Source organism: Schistocerca serialis, chromosome 10, assembly GCF_023864345.2.
Source record: "Schistocerca serialis cubense isolate TAMUIC-IGC-003099 chromosome 10, iqSchSeri2.2, whole genome shotgun sequence".
Lineage (NCBI taxonomy): Eukaryota > Metazoa > Arthropoda > Insecta > Orthoptera > Acrididae > Schistocerca > Schistocerca serialis.
The window spans coordinates 233,609,212-233,623,368 of record NC_064647.1 but is presented as its reverse complement, the minus strand read 5'-3'; the positions used below and the strand labels follow the sequence as shown (position 1 = coordinate 233,623,368).

The following is a 14,157-nucleotide window of genomic DNA, read 5'->3' as shown; positions in this document are numbered from 1 at the left end:
ACGTTCTGAATCGAGGCAGCTCTCTATAACTAATAACCTTAATACTGAGAGCATTTATTTGACAATGAAGCTCTAACATCAGTATACTCTGCATGATGCTACCAAGTCACAACTATTTTTGCACACACTCTTCTCACTGGTGCAGTACTTCACCAACAGAGAACTGCATTTCATTGTGTGGTTTTTTTCTGTTTGTGACTGTGTTATACATTTTGCATAAACAGTGAACACCTACAACAGCTGCTGTGACCCAAATATTTAGTTTTCAAAACCTAGTTAGCTACGAACACTACAACTTGTGTTTACTCTTCTGCTAACTTATTTTGCTGTCCATCCCATCACTGTCTTCAACTCCAATAAACTGAGTGGCTTTCTGTGAATGGTCTCACTCTCAATTTCAAAAAGACACAACATACTTAGTTCTGTACTTCTAGAGGCTCTACACCAATGATAAATTTAACACATGGGGAAGGAAATAATAACTAGTAAAAAAACTTTGAATCTCCATTTCATATTATTTTTTTAAATCTTTATATTTGACTGCTTTTCCCGGTACATGATTACAATGTCTGAAGGAAAAATTACATTCATTACTCCACACTGATGTTTCCTTCAGCACATAAAGGGGTGCACAATGCAGTTACCAAAAATTTTAACCATGTGTCCATGGACAGTGAACTTAAATTTGAAAATTACTAAAAAGAATTTCCTTGAGTACTCCTCCTACTCTGTAGAAGAACTGCTATTTTTGTAATGTGTAAAAGTTGGTGCACAGGAATTACTAACATCCATAATTAAAAAATAATGTCAAAATATTTACATATGGATGTGTAATGTGAATGTAAAGCGGCTTGTTCTATACCATCATGAGTAACCACACAAATGAACCATGGAAGACAAAACTAGCTAACTAAATACATAAGTGAAAGCCAACCACTCATTATTCCATACAGTAATTTCCATTACTGTTAACTAAATATATAAAGACATCAACTGGTTTTGTGACTTCACTGTAAATTTGTAATATTCTCTTTCAATACATTGGTTTGTTGTTATTTTATTATTTTATTTTTTTCTTATCTTCTTACAACTGACCTTTAAGACCTATTTTTGTACATATTGCAGCCATAATCAAAATAATTGTAGTTTAGGAATATTCCATTAACAAATATTCCTTCTTCATTTTCCAGTTTATGGATACGAAGACTTATTTCTGGCTGGTGAGAAAGACTCCATGATAATACTGCTTAATGTCTCATTCAATACTGAACTATCCACTGTCCTAATGAAATCCTTCCCCAGTGTGAGCTGTTGCTCTATCTCTATTGATCTCGTCACCATTAGGATGTTAAACCTCTATCTCCCTTCATTCAGAGACTGCTGAGAATATTTTTGATGTTACAGATTGTTCTCATTCTGAAGTTCCCACTATCTAATGAGTTTAGTATAATCTGTATCACTGATATAAATATCCTTTGGTATACTCACTTAAGACTGAATCTGTGCCTTGCTCACTAAGGGCTGTTACTATATATTTTGTTGAAATCTATCCAAAAGCTTACTAAAATTCTATGAATCCCTAGGTTACAATTCTATAACTGTGTTAACAACCTGCAACTTGTACACTGTGCTACATCCACACACTCAACTCTCTGAGACAGCAGAAGTGTGTGTGTGTGTGTGTGTGTGTGTGTGTGTGTGTGTGTGTGTGTAGTGTCTACTGCTGACAAAGGCCTTAATGGCCAAAAGCTTTAATTGTGTGAATCGTTTTGTTGTGCCTATTGCGACTCAGCATCTCTGCTATATGGAGAGTAGCAACTTTTCTTCTCTGGTATTGTTACATTCCATCCTGGATTTTCCACTGTCCAGTTTATTGGTAGAATACTGTGGAAATACAATCAGTCTACAAAAGAGATTGCTTACAAATCACTTGTACGGCCCATCCTAGAATATTGCTCAAGTGTGTGGGACTTGTACCAGACAGGACTAACAGGGGATATTGAATGTGTATAGAGAAGGGCAGCACAGATGGTCACAGGTTTTTTTAATCCATGGGAGACTGCCACAGAGATACTGAAGGAAATTAACAGGCAGACTCTTGAAGACAGATGTAAACTATCCCGAGAAAATATATTAACAAAGTTTCAAGAACTGGCTTTAAATGATTACTCTAGGGATATACAACCCCCTACATATCACTCACACAGGGATCATGCGGATATGACTAGAATAATTACTGTATGCACAGAGACATTCACACAATCATTCTTCCTGCACTCCATCTATGAATGGAGCAGGAAGAAACCCTAACAACTGGTACAATGGGATGTACCCTCTGCCATGCACCTCACAGTGGTTTGCAGAGTATAGATGTAGATAAAAATTGTCATATAACAGGGATATTCTAGTTAAAAAAGGACAGACTTATGAGTTTTACAAGTTTTAAATTTGGTACTTTTTACATGTTGTTTAAAAAGACTGGTCTTTTTACTGCATGCAACAATGTTTGTTGCCCATTATTGCTTAGCCTCCATTTTTTTGTAGCCATGTATCTAAGGCCATATGTTTTTCACGTGATGGAAATGCCAATTATTGGAGATTTTTGATCATCATTTCAACTAATTGGCAGGTAAGAATAAGTATTTCATTATTTACATTACAGTTACGTTCCTTAATGTATTGCATAACAAGTATAAAATTGAAGTAGGTAAATTACAGGCTGGATAAATAATATAATACAACAGCATGAACTATCAGTAATTCACTTGTCTGTGTAAATGTGTAACTAATATCACCATTAAAAATTTCCAAATTTCAACCAATATTTTAAAAACTGAAAAACGTGTAACATGAGTCATGTAATCTAAGTCATAGTTATATTTTTTAAGGTAAAAAGTATAGGATGCCCTTAGCAGCAGCAGAAAGACAGAAAAGAAGGTAGGAAAAGTTAAAGAGTGAAGAAAAATATGGAGAATTTAAGAAGAGTCACCTGAAAGAAGCTGGAAAAAAGTAAACAGAAGCAGAAACAGAAGTTCCCGCATTTGAGTCCACATCAGCAATGACTGTTATTAGAAGAAAGAAGAGCTAAAACCAGGGAGTGAGTTAGAAAACATAGCACAATGTAAGATGCAAGATCAGCAACCTAGTAAAGTTGGTTTGTCCCTGTCTAACTCATGTAATGCTCTATGTCAAGCCATAGCTCCAGTAGCTGTTTGTGAGCTGTTCAGTGACTTGAGTGGAAATTCATCAGATGTAAAGTCTGAAAGACCCAGTCATGGCAGTAGTCCACAAAATAGTGGCCTTATCTCTGAAACTAGACTTTGTAACTGGGTTCTACATTTGTGACGATTCCAGTCACCATGCAGGGAGGACACAACAGTGATTAGATAATAATGAGAAAAAGACAGTTCATATTTGTCACTTCGTCATATCCACGATGGAAACATATGAGGTAATCAAATAGGAACATCCTGAAGTTCAAACTGGAAAGCTAAGTTTGCAGAAGTATGGCCACCACATGTTCAATTAAACAGCAAACTACCACATAATGTATGTTTGTGTTAATATCATGAAAATTTCATAAATGCTATAGGTAGGCTTTGTAAGAAACTTGATAATATTGTAGCTTACAGTAACACGTTTGTATCAACCATCATATGCCATCCACCCAGTGAGTTTTGTTGGTGGAATGAATGTAACACATGTCAAAAAGGTAGAGGTTTTAATGACGCCCGTAAAACTCACGAGCTGGAAATTGTGAATTTATATGGTATGTTTGTAAGATGGAGGAAAACAACTCTAAAATTTTTAAAGTCAAAGATGGAGGCTCTACAGCTGGTACAGTGAAATATATAATTTTTCAGTTTCTTCTTTCTTGCTATACGAAGAGAGCTCAGCCTGTATCTTATTATCAGCAATAGGAAACGTTTCTGAGCCAAGATTCTAAGAAGTTTGCGATGCTACATATTGATTTTGCTGAAAATTACACTTCTGTTTATCAAGATGAGGTTTATTGAGTACAAGCACAAGTTAGTATTTTCACTGTGTCACTGCAGCATTCAGGTTCTCATCATACAATTCTTGTTGTTTCAGACAGCTTAACCCATCCAAGGATACTCTGATTGCGTACATTAGCAAAGTACTGTCAACTATACCCAAAAATTTGAAGGTAGTGACAATCTGGTCAGACTGACCTGTCTCATAATTTAAAAAATATATATATTACTGCTGCTGTACCTAAAATGTACATTAGCAATAGGATGTCACAAATTTGTAACATGAGTCACAATATATATTACATTCTTGTTCTTTAATTTTAATGCTCTTCCCTGCTTAAATTCCAGATCTTTGACTGAATAACACAATAAATAATAATGATTTACAAAAGAAAATATAGGTTTATAGATTGATAAAAGGTTGATATAATAAAACACTGATTTCAAAATATAACACGAGTCACTGTGGAATCTTCCAACATAATGGAATTTGTTGATTTGAATCCACACGCTTTAAAATCATTTTTTAAGCAAGCCCTACATATCTGCTTACAAATTTCATCGGGAAAACATTCTTGATACAGGAGAAATGGTTAATCCTATCAGCCTCGGTTTCTTGTACGTTGAAATTCACACATTTTAATGAAGTTGTCTGCCCTCAAGGATAAAACTGACCCCTAAATATGATCACCTTACTTCCATTAATCCAGATGTATTTGCCTAAATATGGTGTAAAACAAAAGTGTGATTAATAATCATTGATTACAAATTAAGACTGCGGCAACAATGCATTTAAATTCTTAGTCAGTCTTGGACAGTCTCTGTTGTTACAAGTGTTCTGTTTATTGCAGAAGTTTTAGATTGAGATTAGTGTTTTGCTTTAGCTGTAAAGAATGGACACAATTGACTAACACTTTATTAGACAGTGAACTTAAAGAATAAAGTGTCAGTCTGAACAGATAAAGTAAATCCGTAACTAAATTAAAAATTAAACTATAATGGCTCTGAGCACAATGGGACTTGACTTCTGAGGTCATCAGTCCCCTGAAAACTTAGAACTACTTAAACCAAACTAGCCCAATGACATCACACTCATCCATGCCCGAGGCAGGATTTGAACCTGCGACTGTGGCGGCCGCGTCTTTCCAGACTGTAGCGCCTAGAAACGTTAGGCCACTCCGTCCGGCAAAAATTAAACTGTAATGCCTATAACTTACCAAAGGTCTCCAGGTGCAAGTCAGTGCTTACATGTGGATAAGGAAAGATTGGAAGAAGTGATCTTGTTAATTAAAAATAAGCTGCATTCTCTAAACTTCCAGGTGAACAGGATATGGAAGAGAAAAAGGAAACTGCAGCTGAAGCTCTGTTTCCTATTTAGTGTCTCTAGTGGGAAAAAAAAGAAAAATGTTTTAGCTGTTCATGTTTTGAACATTGGTCCAAAATCATGCAAAACGTCATCAAATGAAAATGTATCTGGTCTACATAAAAAGGAATTGCCTGCAGGTACAAGTGATACAATTATCCTCAGTTGCTTCAAGTCATCAACAGCTAAAGAAGCACTCCTGAAGTCCCGGAAAAATCTCTTCCAAAAATGTGATAATTCTTCATCAGAAAATGAGCTTGATGTAATGAAATTATCAGAGACTCTGGAAAGTGATGAAACTGATTTTGGCCCTTCGGACCATCCTTTTGCTGGAGATTTTCTACTCATGAAGTTGTGATGGTCAAGATCTTTTACCAATTACTTGTTATTGTGAAAGTAGTTTGGGGTAAAAGGGAAAAGCAAACTTTTCACGATCCTTGTTTTACTTAAAAAGTTGCAAGAAAGAAAAATTTAGCTGAAATAATGGGGCTTCACTCCACTGACCCAATGAAAACTACAACTGTTCCAAACGAGCATGATGTATTCAGTGTCCCAGTCTGTTAAGTGATGGGCAAGCTGCTTCTACCAGACTTACAGGATGATGAGCGTAGAATTCTATACAAATTTCCAGGGAGGATTTTGGTACAAGAAGTTTACTGTTTTCTGACAGTGAAAGTGTTTTGTAGTATGTTATAAATAAAGGACTGATCATTATACTGACAGAAATGTGTCTCAGTGGTACCTAGCTTGTCAACATTATACAAAACACCCAATTTTCAATGGAGATCATTGGGATCCCTTTACAGGGGCAATACTCATACTGCACTACATTAACATTTATCTCAGGATGATTCTGCATGTGTTTATAATAAAACAAATTTGAGGAGTCGCTGTAAACCCACATTACGTGGTAACATTGACCTATTTCAATTACTTTTTCTACTAACCTATGAAAAATTTAACACACACAGCCCACTGTGTAGAAATAAAGTAAAACAATAAAAATCACCATGAATAGAAACTGATATATGCAAGAGATATCCTACAGTAGCATAAAAAAAGGTGTGAATCCTACCCTGGGTGACAATTATTAGTGAGCAACAAAAATATGGCATATATTTAACTAATAAAGCGACAGTTCGTATGGTTTGACGAAGGGCATTAGGTGGCTGAAACTGGTACAGATATAAAATTTCTTTTGTCCAACTGATTGCTGATTTTTTCAACAAAGAAGTAATGTAACTACAGGTTCGACCACCTCAACATTAAATAGAATAATGAGTTAAAAACAAAAGGAGTATGCAGCAAGCTATTTAGATAATTTATATATAAAAAAAAAAGTTGGACACAAAGAGCAGTTCCTCAGTGAAGCATATACACACACCCATAACATTTTCTTTGAGGCTAGACTCGTCCCTACTTTACTTTTGATTTTGGGTAGGAATTATCAACTTTCTCACACATGCATCACTTGCCCTCTGGAACACTTCAAAGTATGAGATGGTTTCCATCTCGATTACTTAACAGTAATGTAAATCAAGTGGATAACAGACAGACTGAAGTCACCTAGGATTTCTCATTTCACATTTTTTCCTCAGTAATTTGAAATTCTAATTTATCAACACATTAAAATATATGTATGTTGTGCTTTCATCTCTGCAGCACACCAAATGAGTAAAAAAATCTTGGTATCTGAAAACATAGGGACCGCCAACTGTACAGACTTCGTCTTCAGTAGACCATCACTTGTCAGGAAAACAAATATATCACTGTGCGTTCAACCAGACGAATTACAATGGTTATTTACATCAAATGAAACAGTGTTTAGAACAGTAAGCAGCAACTAGTCACACACAAAACTTTGTGAGTAATGGCAGAGAAAAACATTGAAACACTACGCTAAAGTAACTGTAAATGTAATATTTCTGCACTATTGGTGTCGTAGTAAGAATATATTTTTAATTATTTGTCTTTTACCTACAGAGAGTGGAGAGAGGCAGGAAGAAGTGGTTTGTTGAATAATGTGAGGGCGCTGAAGACAAGGTTATGAAATTAAGCAGGAAATGCATACAAGCAAAGAAGAATCCTGAAATATAACTCCCTCATGAGGCGGCAAAAAAACAGAACCTACAACAACAGACTGAATCTATTCAAAAATATCATAAAAAGCAACACTTAAAAAACATAAGGCACAGTCAACAAATTTACAATGTCAAATTCCAGAACAAATGGTGCTGGGTAGTGTCTTCTAATACCTAAAAAGTGGCAAGGTAGCTGGGAGTGATGGAATTCCAGCTGAGGTAGGCCTATTAAAATTTGGAGGAGAACTTCATTGGTGTTTATCACACCCGATCACCTGACACATGTAATCTGGAAAACTAAGACCACACCAACAGAATGGAAAGAATTATTCATGATCATGATACATAAAAAGAGGAGACAGGAAAGACTACTTAACGCAGCCTGTAAGATTTTGTCTTGTTTATTGCTAAATTACTTGAAACCGTACGCAGAAAATATAATCTGGGCTTATACAAATAACATTCACAGAAGCAGATCCAATACTGACAATATATCTGTAATCAGGGCAGTAAATCAAAGTATAGAAATGTAAACAAAAAATACATTCAGATGATTGTAAGACAGCTTATGGCTCCATTGACAGGCAAAGCCTATGGAATGTAGTGATGGATTTGGGATTTTCATTTAGGCCTGGTTTACATTTTGTAAATCTTTGTAAACTGTGCATGGATAACAGTGTGAGCAGATTTTTTGATAAATAGCATTTCTCATATTGTTAACTGCAAATATATTCCCAAATCCACATGTGTAATCCAGACTATTTTTTATTGTAATATGTATTTTGCAATAGGCCTATTTATTTTCTGTAACATTTATTACTTTGTAATATTTATTTATCTCTCAAAATTGGTTTTCTGTAGTGGAGTCTAATAAATAAATAAATAAGTAAATAAAATAAATCTGTAATATAGGAGTTATTAAGGACAAATGAGTTGCATTTTATAAAATCTTCCTTACGCTGGGTTCTACAGCTTGTACACTGGACACTTTGTATGTATAACCATCACAATGCTGCTAAAATATTTATGCTCTGCAACTAGTTTTCTCACTGTATCATCGTCTGGCAGACACTAGAATTTTAGAGTGGTGCATTTCACACACTGCCAAAATTTTAAAATATCTTATGTAGGCCATAGATATCTAACACTGTGAAAGTAAGTTGGCCTGGGGTATGGTACACAAATGTGACAGCTTTAGATAGATAGGGCCTATGCCTATATATCATGCAGATACGGATATGCAGTACATGCCATTTTAAAATTCAAAATTCTGGTGGATGATGACACAGTGTCAAAACTAACTGCAGAACAATGAAACACTTAGCAGCTTTGTGGTGTGTATACACATCTTTTGAAATGAAAACAACCCTATTGTCAGTCCGGCTTTTGACATCCATGGGCAGGATGTCAATGGGTTTTATAACTATATATTTCATTTCGTTATTGAAAGACTCACACAATGCACGCACCTAATGCCAGCAGCATAGGTGACAAATGTGTCGCAAGCAAGAACATACACACGAATGGGTAAATCTGAATTCTACAGAAATCTTTCACAGACCGAGAACTTTCGTATAAAGATCTTGTGCTAAATGCATCTTATCTATGTACGCATTATATGAAACCGATGACTCAAGTAATTATGCCACAATTCACATTAGATCGTGAACGTCATTTCCTCCTCTACAACAAAGCTTTTGAGTCTTTCTTCAACAAAACGATGTTACGATATTATTCAGTAACCTACCAGCAATTGCAAAAAATGTGCAATAATACAAAAATATCGTAGAAAATGTGCCTACAAACCACCAACAAAGAACAATGTCTCAGAAAAGGCACGATCGAATATTTGCTATCACATTGACGAAAACCGACAAATTCACTGTCTTTTGTAACGTCGATAAATTTGCAAAACGTTATTTTTATCTATGCAATGAAAAGAGACGACACATTATAATACTTCTCCAACCGCTGGTACCGGTATCGAAAATAAAATGGTAATCTTGGATATGATATTTTTGGCTGACACTACCGTTCTCCGTATACTGTAAACAGGGAATGTGACAACACAATAGAAATACGAACAATACACAGTGCAGAAGATTTTTGACGCACTTACCGTGTAACCTCCCCATACTACAACGTAATTTTTGTAGACTACGGCGACGTGTCCACTTCTTCTATGGATTCTATCGTAAGGAACGGTATACACTTCTTCTGTTGACATATTCAATTTTTTTCGCTTTGGCTCACAGTCACTATTTCACATACCAGTCACTTCTTCTTTTGCCAAACACCACAATTGGCAAACATGACGTGCACTGAAATTAGAAAACACTGTAGTGTTTTGTTTTTCCCAACAAAATCGATGTTTTAAAGAAATATCGACCTCATCTGACGTGGCGCGCATATTCGAATTCGTCGCGGGGTAGGCGATCCGGTAATGATAGATTGCTCTCATTTCTCTGTCCCTAAACATTTGTCGTGCCACCTTAGTAAGTAGTTCTGCTGTTTCACACAGTAAATGGTTTAAGTGTCACTATTCTTTCAGAAAATCCAGAGCATAAATTAATATAATTACGTTTTCATGGATTTCAAAATAACAACAGGCAAAGAGCATAAAACTTTTGTAAATATTTGAAATGCGACATTTTTTGAGAAGCAGTCATGCTCAAATTCTTTGGAAGATAGGAGCACGTCAGTAATATTTTTTAAACCACATGTTGCATGGAACAGAAAAGCTTAGTACTTAGTACAGTTCGCTATCTGAATTACATCAAATGAACAGCCAACAACTGCACATTTGGCTCTCTACCGGAGATACTGAGTTTTCTCTCTTATGTAATCATTAGTATGCCGAAGACCTCCCTCTTCCCTATACGAACGAAACTAAGCTACGGAAAAGGTGTCCGAAGCTCTGACCGGACTACGCCGTCCTGAATGGACATCCAAGTTATTGACAAAGTGGGAACGTCGCGCATGCGTAAAACGTAGCGGACCGCGCAGTAAACCGTGCGGTCTCTTCGTATACGAACGTATCCGAAAAAATAGCATATGGGGGTGATCTTTTCGATTAGAATTATTTCATATTGCCCGTACGCTTTATTGTCATATAAAAGTCCTATTGAAACTCGCATACGAGACAGTTATATTCTTCCCCATCAGAATCCTTCCTCATTTATCATTGTAAACGACGCCACTCATTTGTAAGTAATAACAAATGACATCAACAACTCTCACGCTCATTCTATTAAATATCTCATTCTCTTACAGAATAATGCCTCAGCCGTAAAAAATATCTTGAGAGCAAGCCGACATGTGCAATAACGGTATGTTCCACATCAGTATCACCTTAATAATAACTAACAAATAAAAAGGTAGAGGGAAGATTAATATTTAAAAAAAGATAGAATCTTTTAATTCAGAATAATGTGTGGAGACATTTACATAAATGAGTTTTAGTTTAACAGTTCTATTTTTTGTAACTGAGTTTTATATCATCGCTTGACAGAACCTGAGAACAATATTAAACAGAAAATACTTTCTGATGTTCGACATATGTTATGTGAAGATCCCGATTTAAGTTGCTTGTAATTGTAATCTCTTAACTATTTAGTTGAATCGACAACCTTCAAATTTCCATTATACAGGGTGTAATTTTTGAGAATAACTCCAAAAATAAGCTTCACACGAAAAAAATGTATAGAATCCAAAACCGATTATTTTCGAGGGGGACATCTGCTGGTGCTAAAATTAGCCCGATTCCCACCCCAACCCGAGGGGGCTGGGGTGGGAGGCGGGCTAAGTTTAGCACCAGCAGATGTCCCCCTCGAAAATAATCAATTTTGGATTCTACACATTTTTTCGTGTGAAGCTTATTCTTCGAGTCATTGTGGTTTGTCAAGTTAAAATTTACAGCCTGTATGTGGGATTGTCAGATTAAATTGTTAAAATTAACGAACATTGCCTGGCAAAAGGATATGCTGCGTCGAGGGCTGAGGGTGAACACAATGAAACACTTAATTAACACTGAAAATTATATTTATTGTTGCTGATTACAGCTTCCAATAAATTTTTGTTACACTTAATTTTTTTGGTAAAAGTCGTTGCATTTGCAAATTTCGTATTACAACGCATGCATAATTCTGCTTTTACGATACCGACACTCAGTTTTTTTCTAGCGTCAGACCACAAACCATTCAGGCGACTGAAGACTCTTTCCATACAGGCTTGCTGCACGGACCGCCGTTATCCTTTTGATAATTTTGCAACTCAATAAATATATTGGTGATATGAATGGAATTCATCTAATACTTCGGTACTGAAAGCCGAAAACGGGGCTGAAATATCGAATAGTTGGGAAAAAAACCGTGCACCTGCAACCCAGATAATATACATCGTGAAACTGAAATTAGTGCTAACGTGGGGGACCTCACACTTTTTATTGTTTTGGGTCAATGCCACTTTTCACGCCATACATATATCTTGTCTAAAGCATTTTGTAATTCGTCTTGACGTCTGATGACTTTACTATACGGTAAACGACAGCATCATCTGCAAACAATCTAAGAGGGCTGTTTACATAGTCTCTCATATCGTTAATATAGATTAGAAATAGCGGAGTTTTATAACTCTTCCTTTGGGAACGCCAGATAACTTCTGCTTCACTCGATGGCTTCCCGTCAATTACTACGAGGTGCGTCCTTTCTGACAGGAAATCATGAATCCAGTAGCGCAATTGAGATGACACTACACAGGCACGCAATTTGGTTAAAAGCCGTTTGTGAGGATAGTGTTAAAAGACGTCTGGAAATCTAGAAATATGGAATTAACTTGAAATCTCCTGTCGATAGCACTCACTACTTCGTGTGAACCAAAGGTGAGTTTTATTTCACAAGAACGGTGTTTTCTGGATCCATGTTGACTATGTGACAATAGATCGTTTTCTTCGAGGTATTTCATAATATTCGAACGCAGTATATGTTCCAAAACCTAACTGGAAATTGATGTCAGTGATATGAGTCTAGAACGCAGTGGATTACTTCTATTTCCTTTACCGTGCACTGACGCAGCGTGTGCAATTTCCCAGTCTTCAGGTACGGACCTTTCGTCGAGCGAGCGTTGTATGTCATTGTTAAATATGAAGCTGTTACATAAGCATACTCCGAAAGGAACCTAATTGGTGTCCAATCTGGACCAGCAGACTTGCCTTTGTTTAAAGACTTAAGTTGCTTCGCCACAACGGCTGTATCTAGCTCTAAGATACACATGTTGGTAGCTGTTCTTGATTTGAGACCTGTAATATTTACTGCATCTTTTTCGGTGAAAGAATTCCGGAAAACTGTCTTCAGCAGCACCGCTTTATTGGCGCTGACATCAGTAACATTACGATTGATGTCCTGCAGTGAAGGTACTGACTTGTCTTGCTCCTGGTCAACTTTACCCAGAATCTCTTCGGATTTTCTGCCAGGTTTCGAGACAGAGATTCATTGTGGAAACTATTAAAGGTATCTCGCATTGAATTCCGCACTAAATTTGGAGCTTCTGTAAAAAAATCGCCAGTCTTGGAGATTTTCTGTGTTTTCTTAAAACTGGCATGTTTTTTCGTTGCTTTTACAACAATGTCCTGATCTGTTTGGCGCACCATGGTGGATCTGTTCCGACTCATATTAATTTACTTGGTATGAATCTCTCAATTTTCGTCAATATCATTTATCTGAATTTAAGCTGCATCTGTTCTACGCTTACATAGTTGGTTTGGAAGGAACGGAGACTATCTCTTGGGAAGCTTCCAAGCGAATTTTTATCTGCTTTTTTAAACAGACATAATTTGTATTAGTATGGTGAATTTGGATGTTACGGTATTCGGTCTCGCTACGACCTCATGGTCAACAGGGCCCATATCTGTCATGATGCTCTCTATTTACTTAGCATTGTTTCTTACCAAGAGATCCAGTATGTTATCGCAAACATTTACACTTCGTGTGGGCTCCTGACAGAACTACTCAAAACAATTTTCGTGGAACGCATTTTGTACCTACCATTTTGTGCCTACTACAAACTATACGTATGTATTTCCGCCAAAATATCGAGAGGAGATTGAAGTCACCTCACCTATAATTGTATGAGTTCGAAATGAGACTCAAAGTTTCCTTGAACCCTTCAGCAACTGGAGGAGCCAATTATTAATTTATTCTAGTTTTCGAGTGTGACATGTACCCATAGTAACTTGCAGCAACTATCTGTTTAAATGTCACTAGACGATTACCACTTCATAAAGTAACAAAGATGTCACCACCAATTGAATTTAATCTGTCCTTTCTGAAACCTTTAGGTCCTCAGCAAAATTTCACCCGAACTTTTCTTCGGCTTTAGCCACCTTTCAGTGACTATATCAATTTCTGCTTCAGTACTTTCTACGAGAGCATGGAGCTCTATTTATTTCGCAACATAGGTCCCAATTTACAATTATAATACCAATGTTTTCTAGGTCTTACTTCGCCCTATGTTTGACCTGCACCCTTTGAGATTGAACCCCTGTTTTAACACTTTCGCAGCCCCCTGCTCGAGCGTTTGGGATCCCTATCAGGTCGGATTGAGGGAGGACATAGAAGCAATTCAGAGGCGGGCTGCTAGGTTTGTTACTGGTAGGTTTGATCATCACGCGAGTGTTACGGAAATGCTTCAGGAACTCGGGTGGGAGTCTCTGGAGGAAAGG

At 36.6% G+C, this 14,157-nt stretch overlaps 1 protein-coding gene across 4 annotated transcripts in view; it reads right to left on the bottom strand.

Annotated features, from left to right (window-relative positions):
- LOC126425272 (kelch domain-containing protein 2-like) overlaps positions 1–14,157 on the bottom strand; it is a 114,225-nt gene that overhangs the window by 88,342 nt on the left and 11,726 nt on the right. For 3 of the 4 annotated variants that reach the window (XM_050088239.1, XM_050088240.1, XM_050088242.1), the window contains exon 2: positions 9,559–9,760. The exons of the other annotated variant lie outside the window; for it this stretch is intronic. In XM_050088239.1, the coding sequence (XP_049944196.1) occupies positions 9,559–9,666 (108 nt within the window). In that variant the 5' untranslated portion in view covers positions 9,667–9,760. The remainder of the gene's footprint in view (positions 1–9,558; positions 9,761–14,157) is intronic. 4 annotated transcript variants of the gene reach the window in all.